The 22407-nt window shown below is 51.4% G+C and overlaps 1 protein-coding gene across 1 annotated transcript; it reads right to left on the bottom strand.

The window, feature by feature from the left end:
- Positions 1 to 317: 317 nt before the first annotated feature.
- AP5Z1 (adaptor related protein complex 5 subunit zeta 1) lies at positions 318 to 22122 on the bottom strand. The gene is made up of 17 exons (XM_075899651.1): positions 21940 to 22122; positions 20710 to 20847; positions 19402 to 19588; positions 15958 to 16102; positions 12908 to 13020; positions 12199 to 12364; positions 10241 to 10381; positions 9409 to 9446; positions 9167 to 9329; positions 8516 to 8694; positions 7271 to 7413; positions 4073 to 4222; positions 3668 to 3779; positions 3054 to 3151; positions 2161 to 2293; positions 1789 to 2003; positions 318 to 790 (listed from the first exon to the last, which is right to left on the bottom strand). The coding sequence occupies exons 1-17, from the start codon at positions 21978 to 21980 to the stop codon at positions 520 to 522; spliced, it is 2433 nt and encodes an 810-aa protein (XP_075755766.1). The 5' UTR covers positions 21981 to 22122; the 3' UTR covers positions 318 to 519.
- Positions 22123 to 22407: the final 285 nt, after the last annotated feature.

Genomic DNA, 22407 nt, shown 5'->3' with positions numbered 1-22407 from the left:
CAGAAGCCTGCAGCCCAGAGCTCTTGGCTGAAGGGAAGCAGGCTGGACCCCTCCAGCTAACAGCCCCTGGACAGGCGGGGCCTTTGGCTTTCTTGGAAAATGCCAATTCACAAACAGCCAGTGTCCTTCACCTGTATCACAGGGCTGGCTGCTTGGGGCACATGCAGAGCGAGTGCGCTGCTCCTGCATGGCAGGGTGATCTCACCGGGCTCCCCAGGACCTGAGTCCTACAAGAGGAATCAATGGACATGCTCCTGCAGCGGCCAAGGGCAGAACAGCCACTCAGGAGAGGAAAGAGCAAGCCCACGCAGTCAGGCTTGGAGACAAATTTGCCTCTATTCCATCATTTATTGCCCATTTCCAGGGGGAGCGTAGCTCGGGGCAGCACCCCGTCCCTCCTCCTTCCCCCCCATTCCGGCAAGCAGAGTCAGCAGCAGCAGGTTAGTCAGACCCCAGGCTGGGGCCAGCCGAGTCTCTCCTGTCAGAGCTAGGCAGCGGGCACTCGGAAAAGCCACCACCTCACCCTGGCACGAAGCCAGTCCCCCTTTCTAAAAGCCGGCTGGCCGTCTTCATGGCGAGAGGCAGGGACACATTAGTGTCTCGGTGAAACCGGGGGCTGGCCACCTCCGCTGGGGGCGTCAGCACAAACTGTGCCACGCTGGGCATTTTCAAGAGGTTCATCAGCTCGGTGGCCCGCGTCAGGATCTCCTCGCTGTCTTCCTCACTGTACACCGAGGCCATGGCAGGGCTCTGGACAAACGCTCTCATCTTGGACAGGAACAGGGACATCCTGCAGGAGGGAAGGACACAGCCCGGAGCCAGGAGCCTCAAGAGAACAGCTAGAGATTCATAAAGCTGCTTCAAAACTAGATCTAGTCTACAGGGGAAAGCACACTGCCCCCATCACCCACCTCCGCTGGACAGAGCATGGGCGGGAGCTTCCTCAACAGTGAGCGTGCTGCCCCGCTGCCCCATAAGTGGCTGGGATCACCCACTGCCTACACTACACTAGTCTCTCTCGCCCAGAGTGGGCACCCCAAGAATTTGGGAAGATCACAGGCCGCACTTTACCAGAGGGGGGTGGGGTTTGGGATGGAGGCTGGGTGCCGAAGGGAGCTCAGAGTAGGGGACAGAGGGGCATGAAGGGGAGTGGGGCCTAGGAGGGAGTCTGGGTGAACGAGGGGGTTGTGACTTGGAACAGGGGATTGGGGTGTAGGTTCTGGGAGGGGGTGCAGGAGCAGGAGAGGATTCTAACCTGAGGAAGGGGTGCAGAAGGGATTGATGCCCTGGAGCAGAGAGCTGCGGTGCAGAAGGGGGTGGGATATCAGGTGCAGGCTCCGGCCAGGACATGCGTAACTAGGTGGCTTCCCAATGGGACCCTGGGGCAGTGTGCTACAGCCCCACATGCCACTCAAAGGAAACGGCTGCTGGGGTCAGCGTGTGTGTCCAGGTGGCGCACTCCTTGGGGAGAGGGGAGCAGTAGGTCTCTGCTTGCTACGCGTGCCCACGAACGCTGCGTCTGGGGGTGGGGCAGGGTATGCCATGCAGAGACACGCAAGCTTTGAGTGGCAGCCAGGGAGCCTGCTCCAACCACTACCCAGACGCACGTACAAAGCACGCTCCCTCCAATCACACTCTTCTATTGCTTTCACGGTTTGCCGTCTCGTTTCCCAGGGTCTTTGGGCTTTTCACTAGGGCTACCAGCCAACAGAACGAACCACCACAAACATTTGCTTGGTGACCTGGCCGAGCTGCAATTTAATCCTGGCCTGCTGCCCTGTTTCATACCTGGGGATCAAATCCTGGCTGCGGGATGCCAGTTTGGTCAGGGTTGTCATGAGAACCGTGATGACGCGTGGCGAGTACTTGGGGATGCTGGCTGAGGGCCGGAGCTGCGTGATTTCAAACAGCATGGCCTCCAGGGCTTCGAAGAACTTGTTGATCTGCTCCACTGTGCATCTTTTGTCATAGGACACGGACATGTACTCGCCAATAGCCCAAACCTGCAGAGACACCATGGAGAGCAGAGTCCTTCTAAGAAGGGACTGGTGAGATTAGTTTGCACTGAAGGGGCAAGAAGGAAGTTTGTGGACAGAGCCTGTAGAGGGGGGCTGCAGGGAGGGGATCTGCTGGAGCAGAGGCAGGCAGGCGCCTCCTTACCACGGAGGTGAAGATACCCTCTTTGTTCCGGATGTTGCTGACAGTTCCTGAAAACTCCAGCAGCTCCTTGGACAGTTCCACTATCAGGGAGGGGTGCAGCTTACAGAGAAGCACCAGCTGGGAGCTCAGCACTCTGCCGGGGGAGAAGGGAGAAGTTATGGCTCCGGACCACTAGCTGCCCCCAATCTGACTGTGCTGGACAAAGGAGAGGTATCGCCAGCCCCGTTTGCAGCTGGGGCAGGCACAGCAAGAGCCATTGTTTGTTACAGCAGCATCCAGGGCCTCAAGCAGCATCAAGCCCTAAAGCACTAGGCAGTTCTCAGTTTAGCCACCCGCCAGCACACAGAGGGGGGCACTGTCCCTCACACAGAATCTCTCCCCAGAGCCAGTCCCATCTCAAGTTTGGGCTCAGCAAAATGCCTGGCACCCAGAGAGATCAGAGCAGGTGGTTCACCAGATTAGGGCCTACTAGTGAGGAATGGCTCTGCCCACTCAGGAGCCTGAACAGTGACTACCAGCAAGAGCATGTCTGCGGACGGCAAATCCGAGCTGCAGTGTGGGACAGTGGCCGCGGAGGCGCTGCGATCAGGGTGTGCGTGACCAAGGCCCTGACTGCAATGCCCAGCGGCTCTGGGCGTGGTCGGGTGGGAGCTCGCTGCAGCTCTGTCCATCCCAGGGGCTCAGTTCCAGTGCCCTGGTTTCCAAATGCTTGTGACCCACATGGTTTTCTTGACAGAGCGAGTTGCTGCTTTCTCCCTGGGTGTGCCGACCGCAGGGCACATCCCAGCGCCCTCAGAAGAGGGGCCTCACAGGAATCGTGCCAAGACTGGCTACTCCTGGCAAGCAAGATGGGCTGGGAACTCCCTGGCAAGTCTATCCGCTCTCCCACTCACCTGTGCACGTCGGCCTTAAACGCCGGGAGCTCGTAGAGCTGCTCGCTCCTCTCCAGCAGCACCAACACCAGCTGGTTTATCAGGGGACCATCTGCAAACTGGAGAGGGAGAAGCATTTCCTTCAGCGCCATCCCCCCGATGCCCAGCCACTGCTGCCAAACCCAGAGTGGCTGGGCAGGGGCAAGGAAGCCCGGAGGAGCCTGGCAGCCTGATCTGAGTACGGGCAGGAGCCTTGCGCTCGTCCTGCTGCTGCCTGCACTTGGAGGATTTCAAGCAATGCTGGGCTACTTTCCCCCTCTCCTTAAAAGAGACAAGGAGGCAGCCTGCCCTTCTCAGCCTGATCCTAGAGGCTCGCTCCCTGCAGAAACACTCACAATCCCAGGAATTCCCTTTACAGTTTCACACACTGACTCTGGGAACTCAGGACCCTGGGTATTTACACCCCCCATTAAGGCCCAGAGCAAAGGGAAGCAGGCCCCCTCCCAGAGCGAGCAAGAACCCAAGCCAGAGGGATTTTAACCCTTTTGCTCCCATGGATATTCTTCACATGGCAGAGGGAAGCTCACAGACAGCAGTACACAGGAACCCAACTCCCCAGTCTGCCGGGAGCCTACCTCTTTCACCACGCCGAAGTATAGCTGCAGTAAGACAGGGACCGTGTCTGCACACTGCACAACCCGTGGACAGCTGGCCATGGACCCCAGCAACTGGCGAAGAGGAGCCAACCTGTGGGCAACAGACCCCAACATCACCAGCAAAGCAGCTTCCCTGAAGAATCCCAGCTTCCCAGCCCTGCCCGTTTCCGAACGCCTTGCAGAACCGAAGAGCAGAGGGACACGCCTACCACGTCCCAGCTGTGACTGCACAAAGGAGCCAGTTCACCTTACACAGCAACCCCAGCTCTCTCCCCACACAAATCCCTGACTGCAGGGCTGCTTCTTCCTCCTGGAGCCCTGGCATCCCCAGTCTCCCCTCTTCTGCACATGCAGCTGAATGAGATGCTGGCTGCAGCTACGTACCGCTCAGGGGAGTCTCTGGGGGCAGACTCAGTGCGGAGGAGATACTGAAAGGTGCTTCGGTAGAGCGGGTGGCGGAAGGCCTCCAGGCAGCTGGCTGGCTTTGCCGCAGGATCCCAGGCAGCTCGCTCAGAGATGGGAGTGGAGGCAGATCTAGTGACAGGCACACACAAGCGATGGGAACAGAGCAGCAAACTGCCTAGGTCACAATTAAGGGAATGGCAAGGCTGAAAGGCCTCCACAGCTGATCAATCCCCCTCCCCCAAAACTGTCGGGCTTCATTCAAATAGTCCCAAGAGTAAAATGATTCCTAGGGTGGCCAAACAGGACAGCAAGAGGGTTAACAGGCAGGGTACAAGGAATGCTGGGTAACAGACAGGAGCGAGGGCATACTGCACCATCCCTCAGCAGCTAGGCACAGTGCCACCCTCTAGCTCTCTCCAGCTGGTCACTAGCAGGCCCTGGCAGAGGATGGTGCAATGTCCAAAGGGGCAGATCCCAGTGCTCCACAACGACCGAAGGCAGGCTCGCCGATGGGGGTGTGTGCACGTGTGCCAGCCTGTGTGTGTGCTGCAAAGGGGGCAATTACCCCGGGGCCCAGTGATTTTAAAGAGCGTGGAGCACTTGACCACCACTGCTATTGCGGCGGCACTGGCCAGAGCGCCGTACAGCACGCTTCAGGATCCCATGTCGCGCATTCCAGGCTTCTCAGAGCGTCAGCGGGGGAGGGGAATGCCATGCCACCTGGGCGGTGCTGAGGACTGGTTGCCCCAGCCCCACTCCTTCTGCCCAAGGCCCCACCCTATCCAGGGGCAGAGCCACCCCCCACCCTCCGACACATTGTCCAGGGGCCCAGCGATCCTGTCAGCTCCTGTGACCCCAAGTCCCCTCTGCCAGCACACAGCTCCAGTGCGAGTCTCCGTTCCAAGCCTCCCACGCTGTGCTCACAGTCAGGAGATCCCCAGGGTAAGAACAGACCACACGTGGGGTAGTGAGCCCCACCTCGCCCTCTGCAAGAAGCCAGTCATGTCACGTTACCCAGTGTTCCCTTCCATGCTCACATGACAGGCCCTGCCAAATTCACGGTCCGCTTTGGTCAATTTCAGTCAGAGGATTTTAAAAAACATATGTAATTATTTTGGCTATTTAAATCTGAAGTGTCATGATTTGCAATTGTAGGGGTTTGAGTGTGGGGAGGATGCAAGGTTATTGTGGGGGGGTTGAACTGCTACCCTGTTACTTCTATGCTGCTGCTGGCAGAAATGCTGCCTTCAGAGCTGGGCAGCTGGAAAGCGGTGGCTGCAGGCTGGGCACCCAGCTGGGAAGGCAGAGCCACTGCCAGCAGCAGCACAGAAGGAAGGATGACAGGGTATGGTATTGCCACCCATACTTCTGTGCTGTTGCCTACGGAGTTGGGTGCCCAGTCAACAGCTGCTGCTCTCCTGCTGCCCACCTTCTAAGGCAGCACATAAGTAAGGGTGGCAATACTCTGACTCTCCCCCCTCAATAACCTTGTAACCCCCCTCAACCCCCGCAATTCCTTTGTGGGTCAGAACTCCCCGTTTGAGAAACGCTGGTATCCCCTGTGAAATCTATATAGTATAGGGTACTCAAAACACCAGATTTCACAGCGCCTGACACATTTTTCCATGCCCATGAATTTGGTAGGGCCTTACACATGACCCTCCCAGGACAGAATTTGAACTTCATGTCTGCTTGAAGAGAGGACAGGAACATAAGCAGGCCTGGCAGAATTGTTATTTTTTAATCAGTGAGATGGATAATATCAATGTTTAGTTTTAAGCTTTCAAAAAATTGTATCCAAATGTTCACAGTTTCAGGAAACTGGGGAGAGGAAGCATTTAGATAATGACTTATTACATGCTGGAGACTCAGAAAGTTAAAGCTTTATAACTATTAAAACACAGAATGTACAAAGTAAATATCCCTGAACCAAACTAATCAAGCAGCATTTTTATGACCATGCCCATCTATAATATTTTGATCATCATCAATGGAAATATTTTTTCATCATTGTGGGTGTATGGGAAATCCACATTTGCCAATAAAAATGGAATCCTTCCAAGCCTAAACCTAAGACTGGCTAACCGAGACCATGAGTTCTGGCATCCTCCCTCTGGTAGTGCCCAATTCTGCACCCTCCAGGGGAAGGACACCTGCGTGGAATGGTGCACGTAAGAAAATTCAATGTAGAAGTGATGTCACCTTCATATTGGTGCACGTAACAAAATTCATGTGGTGGAGGTGAGGCCATAGGAGGGAGCTCAGGCCGGAGGCAGAGGGCTGGGATCCCTCAGGACTGTGAGGGATCCAGCTGGGGATGCGGGTACTAGGGTAGGACTGGGATTGAGGGATTCAGGCCTGGGACAGAGGATCAGGATGCAAGGGCTCTGGTTGGGGAGGCGGACACTAGGGTAGGCCTGGGATTGAGGGATTCAGGCCTGGGACAGAGGGTCAGGATGCAAGGGCTCTGGCTGGGGGGTCAGGTTCTAGGGTGGAGCTGGGGATGAAAGGTTTAGGGTACAGGAGAGAGGCCTCCAGGTTTGGGGAGGAGCTCTGGGCTGGGGGTTGGTGTGCAGGAGGGAGTATAGGCTCAGGGCTGGAGATGTGGGCTTTGGGGTGCTGCTGGGGATGAGGGTTTTGGAGTGCAGGGGGATGTTCAGGCTGGGGGTGCTCAAGGTGGGATAGGGATTGGGGCTTTCCTGGGCAGCTCCCCTTTACTGGCCGCGGCAGCTCTGTGCTAGGGCTGGCGGAGAGCGGTTCCCCTCTCCTCACTGCAGCCCTGAGCCCCTGCGTGGGGCTTAATAGCTCCTGCCTAAGGTTTAATGGCAAGCTGCATGGCTGCACAGCTTAGGGGGAACTATGACCGACCCCTGCTTATTGCTCAGACGTGGACATGAGGGAAGGAATGGAAATTCCTTCTGGACTCAGCCTATGCTCAGAAGCATGAGACCTCACTGTCCCTATCTATACACATGCAGCAGAACTGCACGCGCTATTGGTCAGATGCTTCACATACCCTTGTAAATCCAGCTAAGGCAGCTGCCACTCTGAACTGATGCGGTGATGCATGTTCTTTGGGTGTGGGGCAGCCATTTCCAACAGTTAGTTCTGGTTCAAAGGGTGGGTCAGGACGCTGCCCAGTGTCAACGCCCTGAGAGGAGGGGAAGGGGATGTTACCTCAGCTGGACGTCCAGAGCAGCCGTCAAACATGGCAGATCAAGCAAGAAGTGAAAGATCTCGATGGCTGTGTCTGCACCCAGCAGAGCCGGGAGAAGGTCCCTGAACTCAGAGATCAAGGCTGGGCTATTCCATGCTAAAAGCTGCAGGGAAAGAGACACAGACTCACACAAACTGGCAGTAGTAGGGCTGCTACTCTTCCCCTCCCCACAACCCAGGATTCTCCCACTTCGGCAAAGGCAAAGCTGGGGAGAGGCACAAAATGTGCTTCAAAAGGCACTCAGGCTGGCCCAGCACAGGGATGGATTTACCTCTCAGCCTCCCAAAAGGGTGTCTGCAAGGATGCAACACGTGCTCCCAAAAGCCACCTGCAATGGGCTGATCTCAGAACTAGTCACTTGGAGTTTCTAAGCCTTAATGCAGGAGAATTAGCCTCCCCTGCCCCGCTCCAATCATGTCCTGCTGGCCTGGGTGTTGTCAGACTCCAATGAAGGAATTCCAGGGTGCTCGGACAAACAAGGAACTGAGCCCTTCCACTGGCCAGTTAGTCTCCTGGGGTAGAGCCCGCTGACTCCTCTTCTGTTACCATTTGAGACCCAACCTGTTACTCCCTTGCCCACTCCCAACTGCTGTATTATAAACCCAGACACCTCCAGGTCACAGATGTCTCCTGCAGTCTTTCAGGCCCTAAACCACCAATAGATGCAGAACTAACCCCCCATCACACACATGCTTTTAAACTGGGCTGAGTCCTTCTACGCCTCAGCCTGTTTGCCATACGGGTCTGGCAGTGGGCTCCGAACAGGGACGTGTGGAGGAACATTCGGGGTGGCGTACAGCAGGGCCTTGCCAGCCACCACAGGGGTGGGAGCAGTGGAGTGGGGGGCACAGGGAGGGAGCATTAACGATCCACAACGCCATTCCAGCCCCTGCTCTGCTCCTAGCCTGGCCCCAGCTGCAGTCCCATGCTGTTCCCAGGCCAGCTCTGGCCCCAGCCCTGTGCTCCCCTAGCTCAACTCTGCCCTCATCCCCACACCATCTCTAGCCCCAGCTCCTCCTCCATTCCTTTGCTGAGCCAAGTGTGTAACCGGTGGGGGTGAATACGGACAGATTCTGTTACTGGTAGGGAGGGGTGAGGATGTGGACACTGCTGATGGACAGCCGCCCCTTTGACACATTGGGGGCTGCCACTGCAGGACACACGTGTGCGAAGAGCAGTGCTTGAATCAGCCCCGGGCCCCGGACCTTGAAGAGGTTTGGGAAGCTCTGTCTGAAGAGACTGAGGTTCTCTGTGAAGAACCGGACGTTGTCCCTGCAGAACTGGATAAACTCGAAGGCCAGCATCGGGCTGTGGAAGAGCTGAGCAGGAATCCTGGTGAACAGGTGCCTGTAAATGGCCTCAGAATCCACCGCTGCTGTCTCACCTGGTGGGGGGGAAGGCACACTCAGGAGCTCCGCCCACCCAGCAGCCGTCCTTCCCGGGCTGGCACAGTTAGAGTGGCTCACCAAAGTGACCGTCTTCTCTTTTGTACAACAGCAGCAGCCAGGGCAGTAGCAGAGGCAGGGTAGCTCCTGCATCTCCAGCACTGGACTGCCCAGCTCAGAGCCTGTCTGGAGCTGTCCCAGCAGCACCTGCTGCGGGAGAGGCACAGAGAAAGGCCGCCAGCTCGGCACTACTGAGATAGGGCAGTGGCAGACACATGAAGAGAGTGGTAGGAAGCCATGATCAGCGCCTACTGATCCAACCCTGCCTCTGACAGAGGTCTGAGGGCGCGCAAAGTTACTGCAGACTCCCAAAGCTTATGGAGGTTGGGGGAACAGGGCGTGACAACAACAGCAACCCAACCGATCTCTGAGCAGCCGTAGAGAGGAGAGACCATGCCGCTGTCAGCTTACTGTGGTTCAGGAAGAACTGAGCAATGGGCAGCAGTGCCCTGGCATAAGAATGGTCCCCGCTGATTCGGCCATGCAAGATCTTCAGGCAGGAGAGCGTCCGGTACACGTAGGAGGCGTCCTGCCTGCAGATGATATCCATGATAGTGACAGCCTCAATGAGACACTGCACAAGAAAGCAAAGCAAGATCAGAACGGCACAAACAAACAGCTCCTCCCCCCACCCCTTCCCCTTTTGTACTTACAGCTTTTTGCAGGTCCCCATCTGGTTTTTTCAGGGCCCCTAATAGATAAACAAATCAAACTCAGTCCCCTGGTCCATGCTGGGTCATGGCTAAACTGGGCACTGTTGCTGATATTGACACGGGTTCTACTGGGAATGGATTTAATGCTGCCAAGTCCAGTATTGGATCGGTGGATGCTCTTCCTTCAGCCTCCAAAACAAATGATGAACTGAGCCCCTTTGGACCTTCCCATAACAAAGGGCATCCTTACGGACCACACAGCAGCCCTATAGGAGCGTGGACGAGTGGGTGCTCTGCTCATCAGCTGGGTGGCATTTGAATTAGGGATGCAAAATCCCAATTAATCAGTTAATCGGTTAAACATTGACCTAATGTTTAACCGGTTAACCAACTAAGTGGGGCCCTGGGCCACCCCCCCCCCCTCCCCAGGCTGGGGCTGGCTGCTGGTTTCCAGCTGTCAGCCACACAGGGTTGGCTGCCAGGGCTGGAGAAACCCTCTTCCCACTGCAGGCTGTGGGCTGGGGGCGAAGCTGGCCCTGGGGAACTGGTTAACTGTTATCTGTTCACATCCCTAATCTGAGTTGCTCCTGGGTGGCTGCCCAAGCACACAGCTTCCAGGGAACACTGCCTCAGACCCTTTCCTGCACTTCCACAGGCATGAGGGAATCATACAGTGATCAAAGTCAGGCAACTTAAATAGATTCTTGGGCCGAGTCTCAGGCCAGCAGGAAGACTTTGCTTTCAGCCCCAGGAGGAAGCTGATTGTGACGATTGTTTAGAACGACACTAAGGGGCTCTGATGAGAGTCCAGCATATCCAAACCATAACTCACGCCGGTTGCTTTGCTCGATAAGCCGCTGGCAGTATTCAAAAGCCTTCTCTCTCAGACGCTCTTTTGGGGGAAGCAGGCGACTGGAGGTGGAAGTAGCAGAGACCATGGACATGACAGACCCATCTACCTCTGATCGGTCATCTGCAGAGAAGAGATCATTGCAGAACACACATTGCATGATACCGGTCAAGAATTACATCTATGAAAGAGGCTGTTCAAGCCATCCAGCTCACCAAGGGGGAGGAAATGGTATGATGGACTACCGCCATCACTACTGCGATAATCTTTGTACAAAGTATGCCTTGTAAGGGGCCACCTGGAAACTTCTAATTTGCTGGTCAGAATTGTCCTGGTAAAATATGTGTGGCAACATGGCTTGTGAAGTTATGAGAGTCCCCTGTATGATATTAACAACACACGATCTGAACCCCACAGTCCTGCCCAGCCAGAAGTCAGGTCTGTCCTAAACAAAGGAAGTAAAGTGTGCTTGCCTTGGTGAGCAGTTAAGTAATGAACAGTCAGCAAAGCAGAGAGGGGAAACAATGGACATTCTAACAGGTGCATTTCTAACTTTTATGCCTCTTTATTATAAAATCTCTCTTTATAGTTAACTAGACGACTTATCCAGCGTTGTCCATGTCCAGGGCTGGCCCTGGGCCATGCACCCCACTTGCCAGTTTCTCCCCAGGGTAGGCCAGGCAGGCTGCCTGCCGGTGCTCTCCGGGGTCCAACCTAGGGGGGCAGGGCTACGTAGCAGCCAGCAGCTACTCCTTACGGCAGTCTGGTGTGGCAGGGCCTGTGTTGTCAGCCAGTGAGTGCTCACTAGGGCACTTGCTGCCCCCCTGTGGTCATGCATGAGTATAAAACTGTCCCTGCTGTCACACCACTCCATTTGCCTTTGATACAAAACAATCGCATTTCATGCACATCCCATTGTCCTGGGACAACCAAAACCTGACCTTGCTTTTAAGTATGATTTGAGGAAGCTGCATATCAAATTCGGTGGACCTAGCTCTTACTGTTAGGAGGAGTTCTTGAACAAATGGACTCGCAGACGGACGGACAGACAGATGCACACTTCTAAAATCTATAGTAAGATATGATAAATTTATTTTACTATTTTTAATTTAATCCAGTGAGTTCAAATGGAAGTGTCTGGATAACTCCATTTGGGGTAATAAGTTATGAGCATTTACTCCTTTACATTTAAGAATGATGGATTTTTGTCGCATCCAGACAGTAGAGGATATACATTTCTAAGGAAACTTCAGGGACTGGGGTCACCCTGCAGTATGACCAAGGCTGGTAAAAACTAAGGTGCACCTGGCTGGCTGCAGCACACACAGAACTGGGAGTGACTGACATGCTGAAGGCTGTTTGTTATCATTCCAGGCTCAATGCTACAGCAAGGCATTGTAATGGGCACCCCCAGCTCACAGTTACTTCCTGGTCTGGACTGTAGCCTGGTATGTCTCAGAGGGGAAGTGGTACCTGATTTCAATCCCATGGGGAACATTCTGTTGGTGTGTGGGAACATTACAACAGTACCAAAGGGGATGCTGCCCCACTCTCTCTACCATTCATTTCTTTTTCATTGAAGCCTGGAGGGATTTTTCCTGAAACCTGACATCCTATATAAGTGGTTCATTCTGTCACATCAAATCATGGTCATTCAGCAGGCTCCCTGTGACATTTCCCTCACAACAGTGCTAGCCTTGGCATCCCCTGCTATTCATTTCTTCCAATGCCTCTCAATAACAACCCCCAAACCTCTGCTGAACTCACTCAGACATCAGCCGAGGGGGACAGTGCCAAAAAGCACTGAACCAAATGGTGGTTTCATGGTGAAGCCAAGAAATACCCTTTCAGGACTACACCAGAAAACTCATCCTACATGGGTTGCAAAACACCACCCAACCTAACTGTCTAAGAACACACCCGGTGCCACAATCCAGTACCTGAATGAGGGCTGTTTGCCCCATCGCCATAGCACAACAGCCACTTGCGCAGCATGGAAAAGGCCTGCATGTTGAGCCATTGGTCCTCCGTGTAATACTGACCAATTGAGAGCACTGTGAAGAAGTCTGTGGCAACCGCACCATCCACCTCTGTGATAGGGCCAGGCTAGGAGATAAAAGATAAACTGGGTAAAGTGGTGGGGCTTCTTGAGGTAGAGATTGTTGGGGAAAGGGAAAGTGGAGTCCAATCACATGAGTGGAGTCATTGAACATATTTGTATACTACACATATGGAGAAGACAAGGCCCACCCTGACAACCAGAGGCCTGGGATGGGAAGGTGCAGGTCTCTTTCCCTGGAAGGGGCCCTCAAAGTCCTTTTATTCCCGTCTACCTCAAAAGCCACATTTCAACAACCTTCCATTTCTAGATAAATGGCCTTCAACATACAGCCTTGCTGTCACCAAAATCTGCAAGATGCTTCTATCTCTATATCCCCATCAGCCTAAGAGTTTGAAATCCAAACTCTGATCCCCACGTACCTGACCATGGAACTCACTGGCTGTCCAGCTGGCTAACAGCAGCAGCAGTTTTAAATCACCTTTCCTAAAATTGACCGAGCTCAGGAGCCTGGCGGTGGCAGCAGGAGATAGGAGGTGGTAACACGACTGTGACTGACTTTGCCAGGAACTCCAGATTTCAACTCTCACCTGCCTTGCTCTGGGATTGGAGAAGAAGCCTCCAGAAGGCTGTGCAATCCCTTGCTGAACACTTGCATATCTCAGCCAGTCAACCATCCTTTTATTAACCAGATTGGTCTGATCTACAGAGGGAAAGCAACATAGACCAGGTTAAATAACAAAGAGTCCTGTGGCACTTTAAAGATTAACATATTTATTAGGAAAAACCTAAACAATTAATGGTTCTGTGGCACCTAAGAAACTAACAAAAAATGTAGGTAGTATCACGAACTTTCCTGGGCACCATTCATCTGAAGAAGTGGGTTGTACCCACGAAAGCTCATAACACCATCTAAAGTGCCGCAGGACCATTCGTTGTTGTTTAAGTTTTTTTCAGTTACAGACCAGCATGGATACCCCTCTGAGAAATTCATTAGGGTATTAGGTAGATCAGACTTAGATTCATCATAGCAAAGGGCTCTGCAGTGCACTAGTCACTAAAAACTGCTCCTGAACTAGTACACTTTAAACCTATCCTAAGTCTGCCAGATGAACTCTACTCTGGCTTCTCTCAGAGCAAAGGAATTCCTTCAGAGTCAAACTCTCAAGGTGATTTTCACACTAGGGATGTTAGCGAGTAGTCGACTATCCGATAAGTATAAGCAAAAGCTTGTGTTGGGAGGAGCTGTACAGGGCTGGCCACCATGAACAGAGGCCGCTCCAGCACCAACCTGTTTGCAGCGGACAGGGCTGGCCGCCGCAAACAAGGGCTGCTAGACACAGCGCGAGCTGGGACCAAGCAGTCCCAGTTCACACTGGTCCGGGATGCTGCGCCTCTGCATTTTAAATGTAGTAAGAGCCGGACTCTTGCTACACTTAAAATGCAGAGCTGCAACACAGGTGGCTCCTGGAGCTGGCAGGAGCTGGGACTGCTCAGTTCCGGCTTACGCCAGCTCCTGGAGCTACCCCTGTTGCTGCTTTGCAGAGTGGTCCTTATTGACTAATCATACAATTAGCCAGATAACCGCAATTTAACATCCTTATTTCACACCCCCATCCTTTTTCTACCTTTACACAAGCTCAGAGACCAGCATCTTTTGTATTCCATTCACAGCTTCCTTTATGATTCCCACTCCCACCCTTTTCCCCTTACTACATGTAATCTCATCAGTGTTCGGCACAATTCTTCAGCCCAAAGTCAGACAGCAAACACAAGTGCCTGGGATTTGTAATCCAGATCAACCCAGTGGTAGATCTGTTCCCCGTCCTGTCTCCGACAGCAAATATCAGGTGGACAGTATCAGAAGCTGAGATGTAATGGACAATAATGGAATAAATGGCCTGTGGGGAAGGTTTCCCTTCATTCAGGGAGTGGTGATTAGTCTGAACCCTGTAGCATGAAGCTCTCTATCCCCTAAGTAGTTGTCTCCTCCTGAATGTAGCAGGTGAAGCCCAGGCAAGTGCAAATACTTCATTCCAACATCCTCCCTCAAGCCTCCCCCAGTCACTGTCCAAGAAGCGCAAATCTCAGCAAACTCCGGCACCTTGTCTCAGCACAGTACAGCGTCTCCTTTGCATAAGAGTATTTCTGTACCTTTCCCATCAAGCCCCCCAGGACTGGAGTGCTCTCCCAAAGCCTGCTCACCAGTCTATCACCCCCACCTCTCAAATTCCCTGCCATTTCTCTCACTTCTGTCTGGGCGCTATGAAAAGCCTGGCTATTCTTCTCAACTCACTAACAGACACATACAAACTGGGAAGCCATGTGAGCCTTTTTGTCCCCACCTCAAGCTCCTTATGATATATATTTATATTGCCATGTGACAGTCAGAGGGCCCGGTGCTAGCCCTACACACATAGGAAGGATCTCTCTGCCCTAAAGAGACAGTGCCTTTCTGTCCTGTGAGGTGTCTAGCATGCTCGAGGGCATAGTACAAATAAGGGACCGATCCTAAAGAAGGATATTAAAATGCAATTATCTGGCTAATCAAATAATCAATACAATTTGTATCGACTATACAATTAGTCGATAAGCGCTGCCATACAGAGCTACAGCAGAGGTGGCTCCAGGAGCCAGCTCCGGAGCCACCCATGCTGCTGCTCTGCATTTTAAATGTAGTAAGAGCCATTGGGTTCTTAATATATTTAAAATGCAGAGGCACGGTGATCAGCGTGAGGCAGGACTGCTAGGTCCTGGTTCGCGCTGAGTCCAGAAGCCCCTGTTTGTGGCAGCCAGGACTGGTCACATACAGGGGCTGCTTAGGCAACAGCCTCTCTCTGTGGCCATCCCTGGCTGCCACGAACAGATGCTGGTGCTGGAGCAGCTTCTGTTTGTGGCACCCAGGGCTGGCCATGGACAGAGACTGCTGCCTGAGCAGCTCCTGTCCGTGGCTAGCCCTGGCCAATGCGAACAGGGGCTGCTTGGTGGCAAGGTCTGCGGACAAGGGTTGCTTCCCAGCAGCATCCCCGATCTCCTTCCTGCTGCCTCTGTTAGAGGCAGTGGGGGAGGGAGGGGAGGCTGTACCCGGAGACAGTGCTGAGGGCAACTGGCTTGTAAGCCACTGCTTGAGTCTCCGCTCACCCCATGCTCCAGCAGCACTTCTGCTTTTGAAAACAACAGCCCCAGAAGGCTCTTGTTCATTTCAAACACAGAAGAGCGGGCAGTGAGAACCAGCACCAGTGGGACTGAAGCAGTCCCCACTCGCCCCATTTCCCCATTGTGCCTCTGTCTCCCCTGCCCCCCGCTTAAATCTGATTCCCTCCAGCGGGGCTCCTACTCCTCTCCACCTTGCTGCCTGTGTCTGATAGAGGCAGCAATGGGAGGGTGGGGGGAAATGACCAATCAAGTGGCTACTCGACTATCCAATAATCATTTGCTTATCGGATAGTCGACAAGTCGCTAACAGCCCTAATCCTCAATGGATCAGTGTCCCTTTCCCTGGCATATAGGTGCTGTTTATAAAGGCAATTTGCCAACGTCTCAAGTCATACTCATGGTCTAAGCCTTCAAAACCCCTTTTTAATCACTATGCTGCATGACTGTGGTTTGTTCCTTCCCTGCAGGACTCTCTTGCGTTTACCTTCAGTTAAGCTTGCTGGAGAAAGACTGATGATCTTTGAGAGTAAAGGAAGAAGGTGCCGTGAGCTCTGGCTCTCGGGCAGTCGTCCTTCCAGGACTTTTACAACACGTTGCCCCACTGCTAACACCTCTGCCTTTTTATTTCCCTTAAAATGAAGCAAAGATTAAAACAAAATGACCATTTGCAACTTTTAATGGTTTCAGTCTTACACACCCCTAGGTGAGAGCAATTCTGCTCTGGTGCTGAGTGCAGCTATTTTACCATAGTCCACAGATCTCTTATACAAGCTGAAGCCACAGAGTCCAAAGGCGAAAACATTTGATTGAGAAACAAGTCTGTGGATAGCCACAATTTAAAATTGAATTCATTTACTAAAAATGGCTTTAGAGGACACTCCCCAAGTACTGTGTTCCATCCATGCTGGTTGAGCGTAAAGGCAAACAATAGAGCTAACTCCTCCTTATAATCTCTAGTGGTGAATTTGCCAATATGATTATTAAATGCAAGGCTTGTGGCTTTGACTCAGATTGAACGAACACGTTCCAACTAGGGATGTGAATGGTAAAATAGTGGGGGCTGGAGCAGCTCCCCACTCACTGTGGGCAGGGAGCCGCTCCAGACCCATACAGTCCACCACAGGCAGGGGGCGCTCCAGCTCAGCCGCTCCCACTTTCATCCGTTAACCAATTAAACAGGATTTTACATACCTAGTTCTATCATGTCTAGTTAGCTGGTACCTATACAGAGAATAAAACTCTTTGGCCATGTCTACACTGCGCTGTTTTGTGCAAGAAATATACAAATGAGACGAAGCGTGGAATATCGCCATGCCTCATTTGCATAGTTGAGTGGCCACTTTTTGCGCAAGAGGCTTTAGCCAAAAAGGAGCCGTCTACATGACTACTTTTTGTGCAAAACCCCCCTCTTGTGCATGAGCCAGTCTTCCTGAAAAAAATATGGAAGAGCGACTCTTGCACAAGAGGGGTTTTTTGCGCAAAAAGCAGCCGCTCGTTAATTATGCAAATGAGGCATGGTGATATTCCATGCTTCACATCCTTTGCCTATTCCTTGCGCAAAACAGCACAGTATAAACGTAGCCTGTTTGGAAATTGTTGCTGTGATTTAAGATGCATAATCAGACTGCATTGTCAGGGAAGATGGGTTTCCCACAAAGATTACCCTCCTTTAACATGACAGGCATATACCCTAGCTTCTGAGGCCGCCTTAGTGGAATCAATGGTTTTCTTCCTCCTCCAAAATCATCATGCCAGCAGACATTAAAACCAATTCAAGTATTCAGAGTCTCTGACAGTCTTCCCAACTAGCCACCTTACCCTCTTGAGCTGAAAGATGAAAATCAACAGCAACCTGTGGGACCCCCTTGTTCACTAGTGATCACATGTGTGCCCTACTTAGGAAACAGCAGACAATTAGGTGGTAAGCTACAGAACCTTACAGAGATGAGGAAACTGCACTTGGGAACTCTTCCCAAGGCCAATATACATATACTCCCATTCCCATACCCTCACCATTCACATGGGCAGATGGACCAAAGAAACACATTAAAGAGGAAGCTTGTGATTTAGAGATGCCTACAATAAAGGAAAAGGCTTACAAAGCTGCGACACAGAAGAACTGAAGGAACCAAGTCATCATGCTGTTGATATGCACCCCTGGAAGCTTTTTAGAGAGAAGCCTGAACAAATTATGATCAGTGGCAGATTTCCAGGTTTTAACACGTTTACATGTCACTTGGACACTGTCCTTCCCCTGTTATAAATGTCCAGTGTCTAAAATTACATCTGCCAGTCTACCCTCCCAATAAATAGAAGTGCAAGAGGCAGAGAAGCCAGGGAAGAAAGTTGCTGCAGCTGCCTCTTTGAGGCAACAGTAAGGCCACAAGCTCTAGAAAGCTACAAGTCTAGGCAAAGTACACAGAACTGACCAAGATGCTATGACAAGTAGGCAAACAGAATGAATGACTCACTTCCCACATCCGCCTCACTTCCTTGCAGTTAGAGAAAGAAACCCATCTAAAAGGAGACACTAACAGGCAAGAATGAAAGACAAGGAGGCCTTTTTGTAAGGGCTCTGCTGAATAGTTCCTGTTTTCATTGCATCAAGTTGGACATTGCTCATTAGTGCCACCTGCTGTAAAGAGTTACAGTAGCAGCATTAACTGCCAGCAATATTGAAATAAAGTAACCGTTTTGTGGTTCTGTTTCTAATTCCAGGATAAATACAGAGATGAGAAGTCAGATTTAGATTCTGGAATGATTACATTTTAACTATGAAACTGCTTGTTGGTGAAGGGGGGGAGGAGCGCTTATAAATAAGTTACTACCCAAGTAAAGGTACATTAGAATCTTGCAACACAACCCAAACCTGATTACACGTGAAAACAGATCTTCCCTCCCCCTTGGATCTGGATCATCTCTGACCACCTTCTCCTGCCCAATGGGAGATAACAGCTGCATGCCAAGTTATCTCCAGCAGGTAGCTCCCCAAGAGCCATTGCACATGGGGAGCCAGCTTTTAAGCCAGCTCCCCATGCATACCGGGAGCCTGCATGTAACCAGGAATGTTCAGGCTCATTGGTTCACCATGTATATGGTTACACTTTCACATTCCTGCTATAGAGTTTTTATGTATTTTGTTTTTTATATTTGAGCATAAAAAACTAGCACTATAAACAGACTAGAAGGAGAATCCACAATAAATTCTTTGGATCCTTGCCTTTGTAGGCATGAGCAGCAGTAGATTAAACTATTACAGGAGCTTGTACCGAAAGGTTCCTTCCCACTCCCCAGGTCACAGAGCCCACTGCTCCCAGCCTCTCAGCTATGCACACCTTGATTTTCCATAGCTCATTATCACATCTTGACTACACAGCAAACTTAGCCATTTGACTCCAAACAAAGCATACATTAAGTTCTCTTTGTTCTTATTTATACACATGTAAGTAACTTTCACTCCTCGGCTATGTCTAGACTGCAGGCTTCTTTCGAAAGAGGCTCTTTCGAAAGCATCTTTTGAAAGAGCCTCTTTCGAAAGATCGCGTCTAGACTGCAGGCGGATCTTTCAAAAGAGAAATCCGCTTTTTCGAAAGAGAGCACCCAGCGAGTCTGGATGCTCTCTTTCGAAGACGGCCTCTTTACATTGAAGAACGCCTTCTTTCGAAAGAGGAGCTTTCGAAAGAAGGCGTTCTTCCTCGTGAAATGAGGTTTACCGCCATCGAAAGAAAAGCTGCGTTCTTTCGAAATAATTTCGAAAGAACGCGGCTTGAGTCTGGACGCAGGGGAAGTTCTTTCGAAAAAAGGCTACTTTTTTCGAAAGAATCCCTGAGTCTGGACACGGCCCTCTTGAGCTAAGTGAAGGGGTACCGAAGTCAGAAAGCAAATCTGCGTTGACTAGGCAAGATTCCTAACAGCAGAGTTCATCTACCTGAGCCAAGAGGATGGAGGACACTAGACTCAACAGCTTTGCATCCTGGATTTCATCACAGGACAGGACGATGTAGTTGCTGGGTGACATCTCTCTCAAGATGGCAGCACACAGAGCCTGAACCTGCTCAGGACACTTGGGCAAACACAACGCTGTCTGCAACAGCTCTACAAATTTGCTATCCAACCTACAAAGAAAATATAAATAAAAGCCAGTCTTTCAGGCAAGGCATCATAATAGAAAAAAAACAAGAAAAAGGATGTTTATTTATTCATATTTGACAGTGTTGATATGGTATAATCTTTGAAGTTGGCCATAAGTAATCTCATTTTACTCAACCTCTTCAGTATGGGCATTTCTGGATTTCACTCCTTTAATAAGGCCTGATCAAATGAAATCAGAGAGGTTTTTTCCCTACTTACTTTAACAGAAGCTAAACAGGGACCCTAGTTTGCAAGGGGAAAGAGAGTGGATTGTATTTCAACATCTGCAACTCGCACAGTGTTTTCAGTAAAGGAAATGTTTTGCAGACACCTAGCCTTCATTTCTGATCCATCAAGAACACAATGCTTTGTATCTCATGTGTACTGGAGAAACACAAGTTTCAGTTTCAACATCTATATTCTAAGAGAAAAACAGTTACTGGGAATAGTACACTGAAGAGGATGCTAAGAAAATATTTTCTGTTACAGAAACAGAAGGCAAACTTATACACACACAAATTCCACTTTCACAAAATTTACTTTTCAGGTAAGGTGCATAAATATAGATGTTATATAATAACAGACAGTAATAGATTTATAAGCGCATAGCACTTGCCCATAGGTACACTATCATATTGTTAGATACATTCAATTAAAAAAACAACAACAATTTTTGGTCTCTGCAAATGTAACCCACAAAGGAAGTAGAGCATGTAATATGGGTTGAACTTCCCTAGTCCAGTGCTCTCTGGTCCAGCATGACTTCAGTTAGCCAGGTGTCCACTTATCATGGATATGACCAAATTTCCTGTGGTTCCATAAAGTTTGTTTACTGCCACCAGCCCTGGTTCTGTGTCCTGTGCTGTTATTTAACTCTAATTTACCTCAAATGTCTTCTAAGAGCCTAGTAAGCAGTGGAAGTGTTGGTAATGCTGCTGGACAATATTGACCTCCTGCGATCCGGCACTGCTCAGTTCCAGAGGGTGCTGGACTAGAGAGGTTCAATTCTCCCTGTAATACTGATCTTTAGAATACGGAAACACAGTCCTGACAGTACCCTGTTACAGTAACTGCCTAACAAAGCTTAAAATGTCCTCTCACTCACTTCCGGTCATATTTTGTGGCTGAAACAATAAGGAAAAGTCTCTGCAAACAGTCAATGGTCTCAATTCCCAAGTCATGATTCTGGAGAAGGCTTGTGATTCGGGAACTGAATTTCCTCAGTTCTTCATCCTGGATCTCCCTAGTCAAGACAAGAAACAGAAATTAGGAAGTCCTAAACCAGTTAAATTCTATGGTCTAACACACAGAAATAAAAACAGAAGAAAGGGAGTGCTGAGGCAATACATTCTTCTACACACAGGTCTGCATTCCAGTGCTCTCTTAACCTGAAAGTGAAAATAGTGGTATCAAACATATTTCTGTGATTTCAATTGTCTGAAATGTTTGTTCCTTTAAAACCATTTCCGCTTTATTTTTGTGCTATGCACTTTCTACTAGCTTTTCAAGTTCAAGAAGCCAAATTCAGAGCCTCTTTTCAAATGGCAAGCATCTTTTAAAATAAATAAATAACTACTACCACTTCAAAGCTATGGCTACTAAACTGGGAGGGAGAGGGGAAAAAACCTTTAATATCTCCTCAAAACATGCCATTTCATCGCTTGGTTTGCCACAAAGGAAACAAAGCCAAAGCTAGGAAGACCCAGGGATCTCTGCAAATCTCTGAACGCAACACCTTGCTGGATTCCCAGCAGCTCTAGGAAAGTGCAGTATTTCCGAGCGACATCAGGCTGAATCTGGAATCGTTTTCAGCTGCACCCGCTTCCACCGCCAATTGTCAGCAGTAGGGAAGCCGCTTAGTGGAGGCTGCCAGTTCCAAGAGGCTGCCTCCCGTCTGCACTTGCAGCGTCCCCTTCTGGCTCCGATAGATCGGGCAAGTCACTTCCCACCCGCGCCTCAGCGTGCCCGCCTGGGCAGTGGGGAGAATCCCCCCCTTCCCACTGAGCTTGTAAGATGCTAGCGGCAGAGGAGCCCTGCCCGTGGGAGCACAAAGCGCTGGGAACATTCACAGCCTCGGGAATTTGTTGCTCGAGACACCCGCCGAAGCACAACCACACACCGCAACACACACACCCCGCAACACACCCCGACCCCCGCAACACACACCCCGCGCCACCCCGCCCGCCACACACCCAGCTCTGAGCAGAACCAGGCCCCCACGCAGGGTCGGACAACAGCCCCTCTCCCCCCGCAGGCGCCCGGCCGCCCAGCGCTCGCCCCCCGCCGGCCACGTCTCTAGCCAAGGAAGGGTCTGGCTGAGCCGGGGGGGGCGCACCTGGCCTGCCGCAGGAAGCTCTCCGTTCCCGGGGTGAACATCCCGCCGGGGCTCGTCCCGGGCCACAACAGGGCGTCAGGGCAACGAAGGAGCACCCCGTCTCTGCTCCCCCCGGCCACTTCCGGCAGGCGCGTCCGTTCCCGATGAGGGTCCCCACGAACCCGCCTCCCCCTCGCGAACAGTTCCGGGAGCAGGAGCCGCTTTGCCTCCCCGACCATAGCGCTCAGATAGATCCCTGCGCACGGCTATGCTTTACCTGTGTCCTTCCGCCTGGTGGAGGGGAAGGGGAAATAATCCCCTGCTTAGTAAGGGGAGATGGCTGAAGCCCAGTTCACAGATCAGCTACAGACACAGCACCCATCCCCCTGCCTGCGGGGGAACGGGGGGGGGGGGGAGGGAGCAAGAGGCCCAGGATGAGCAGGGGCCTGCAGCCAGGTGCTGTGCTCCCAGGCCTAGAGGCTGCCCCAG

This window comes from Pelodiscus sinensis, chromosome 16, assembly GCF_049634645.1.
Source record: "Pelodiscus sinensis isolate JC-2024 chromosome 16, ASM4963464v1, whole genome shotgun sequence".
NCBI lineage: Eukaryota > Metazoa > Chordata > Testudines > Trionychidae > Pelodiscus > Pelodiscus sinensis.
This window is presented reverse-complemented; position numbering and strand designations above follow the sequence as displayed.

Coding starts and splice junctions, on each gene's coding strand:
- AP5Z1 (XM_075899651.1), bottom strand. CDS start 21,980: ATGTTCACCCCGGGAACGGAGAGCTTCCTGCGGCAGGCCAG. Junction 16,103..19,401: donor CCTCCATCCTCTTGGCTCAG/GTAGATGAACTC, acceptor CTTCATTTTAAG/GGAAATAAAAAGGCAGAGGT. Junction 2,294..3,053: donor TTTAAGGCCGACGTGCACAG/GTGAGTGGGAGA, acceptor CTCCCCCGGCAG/AGTGCTGAGCTCCCAGCTGG.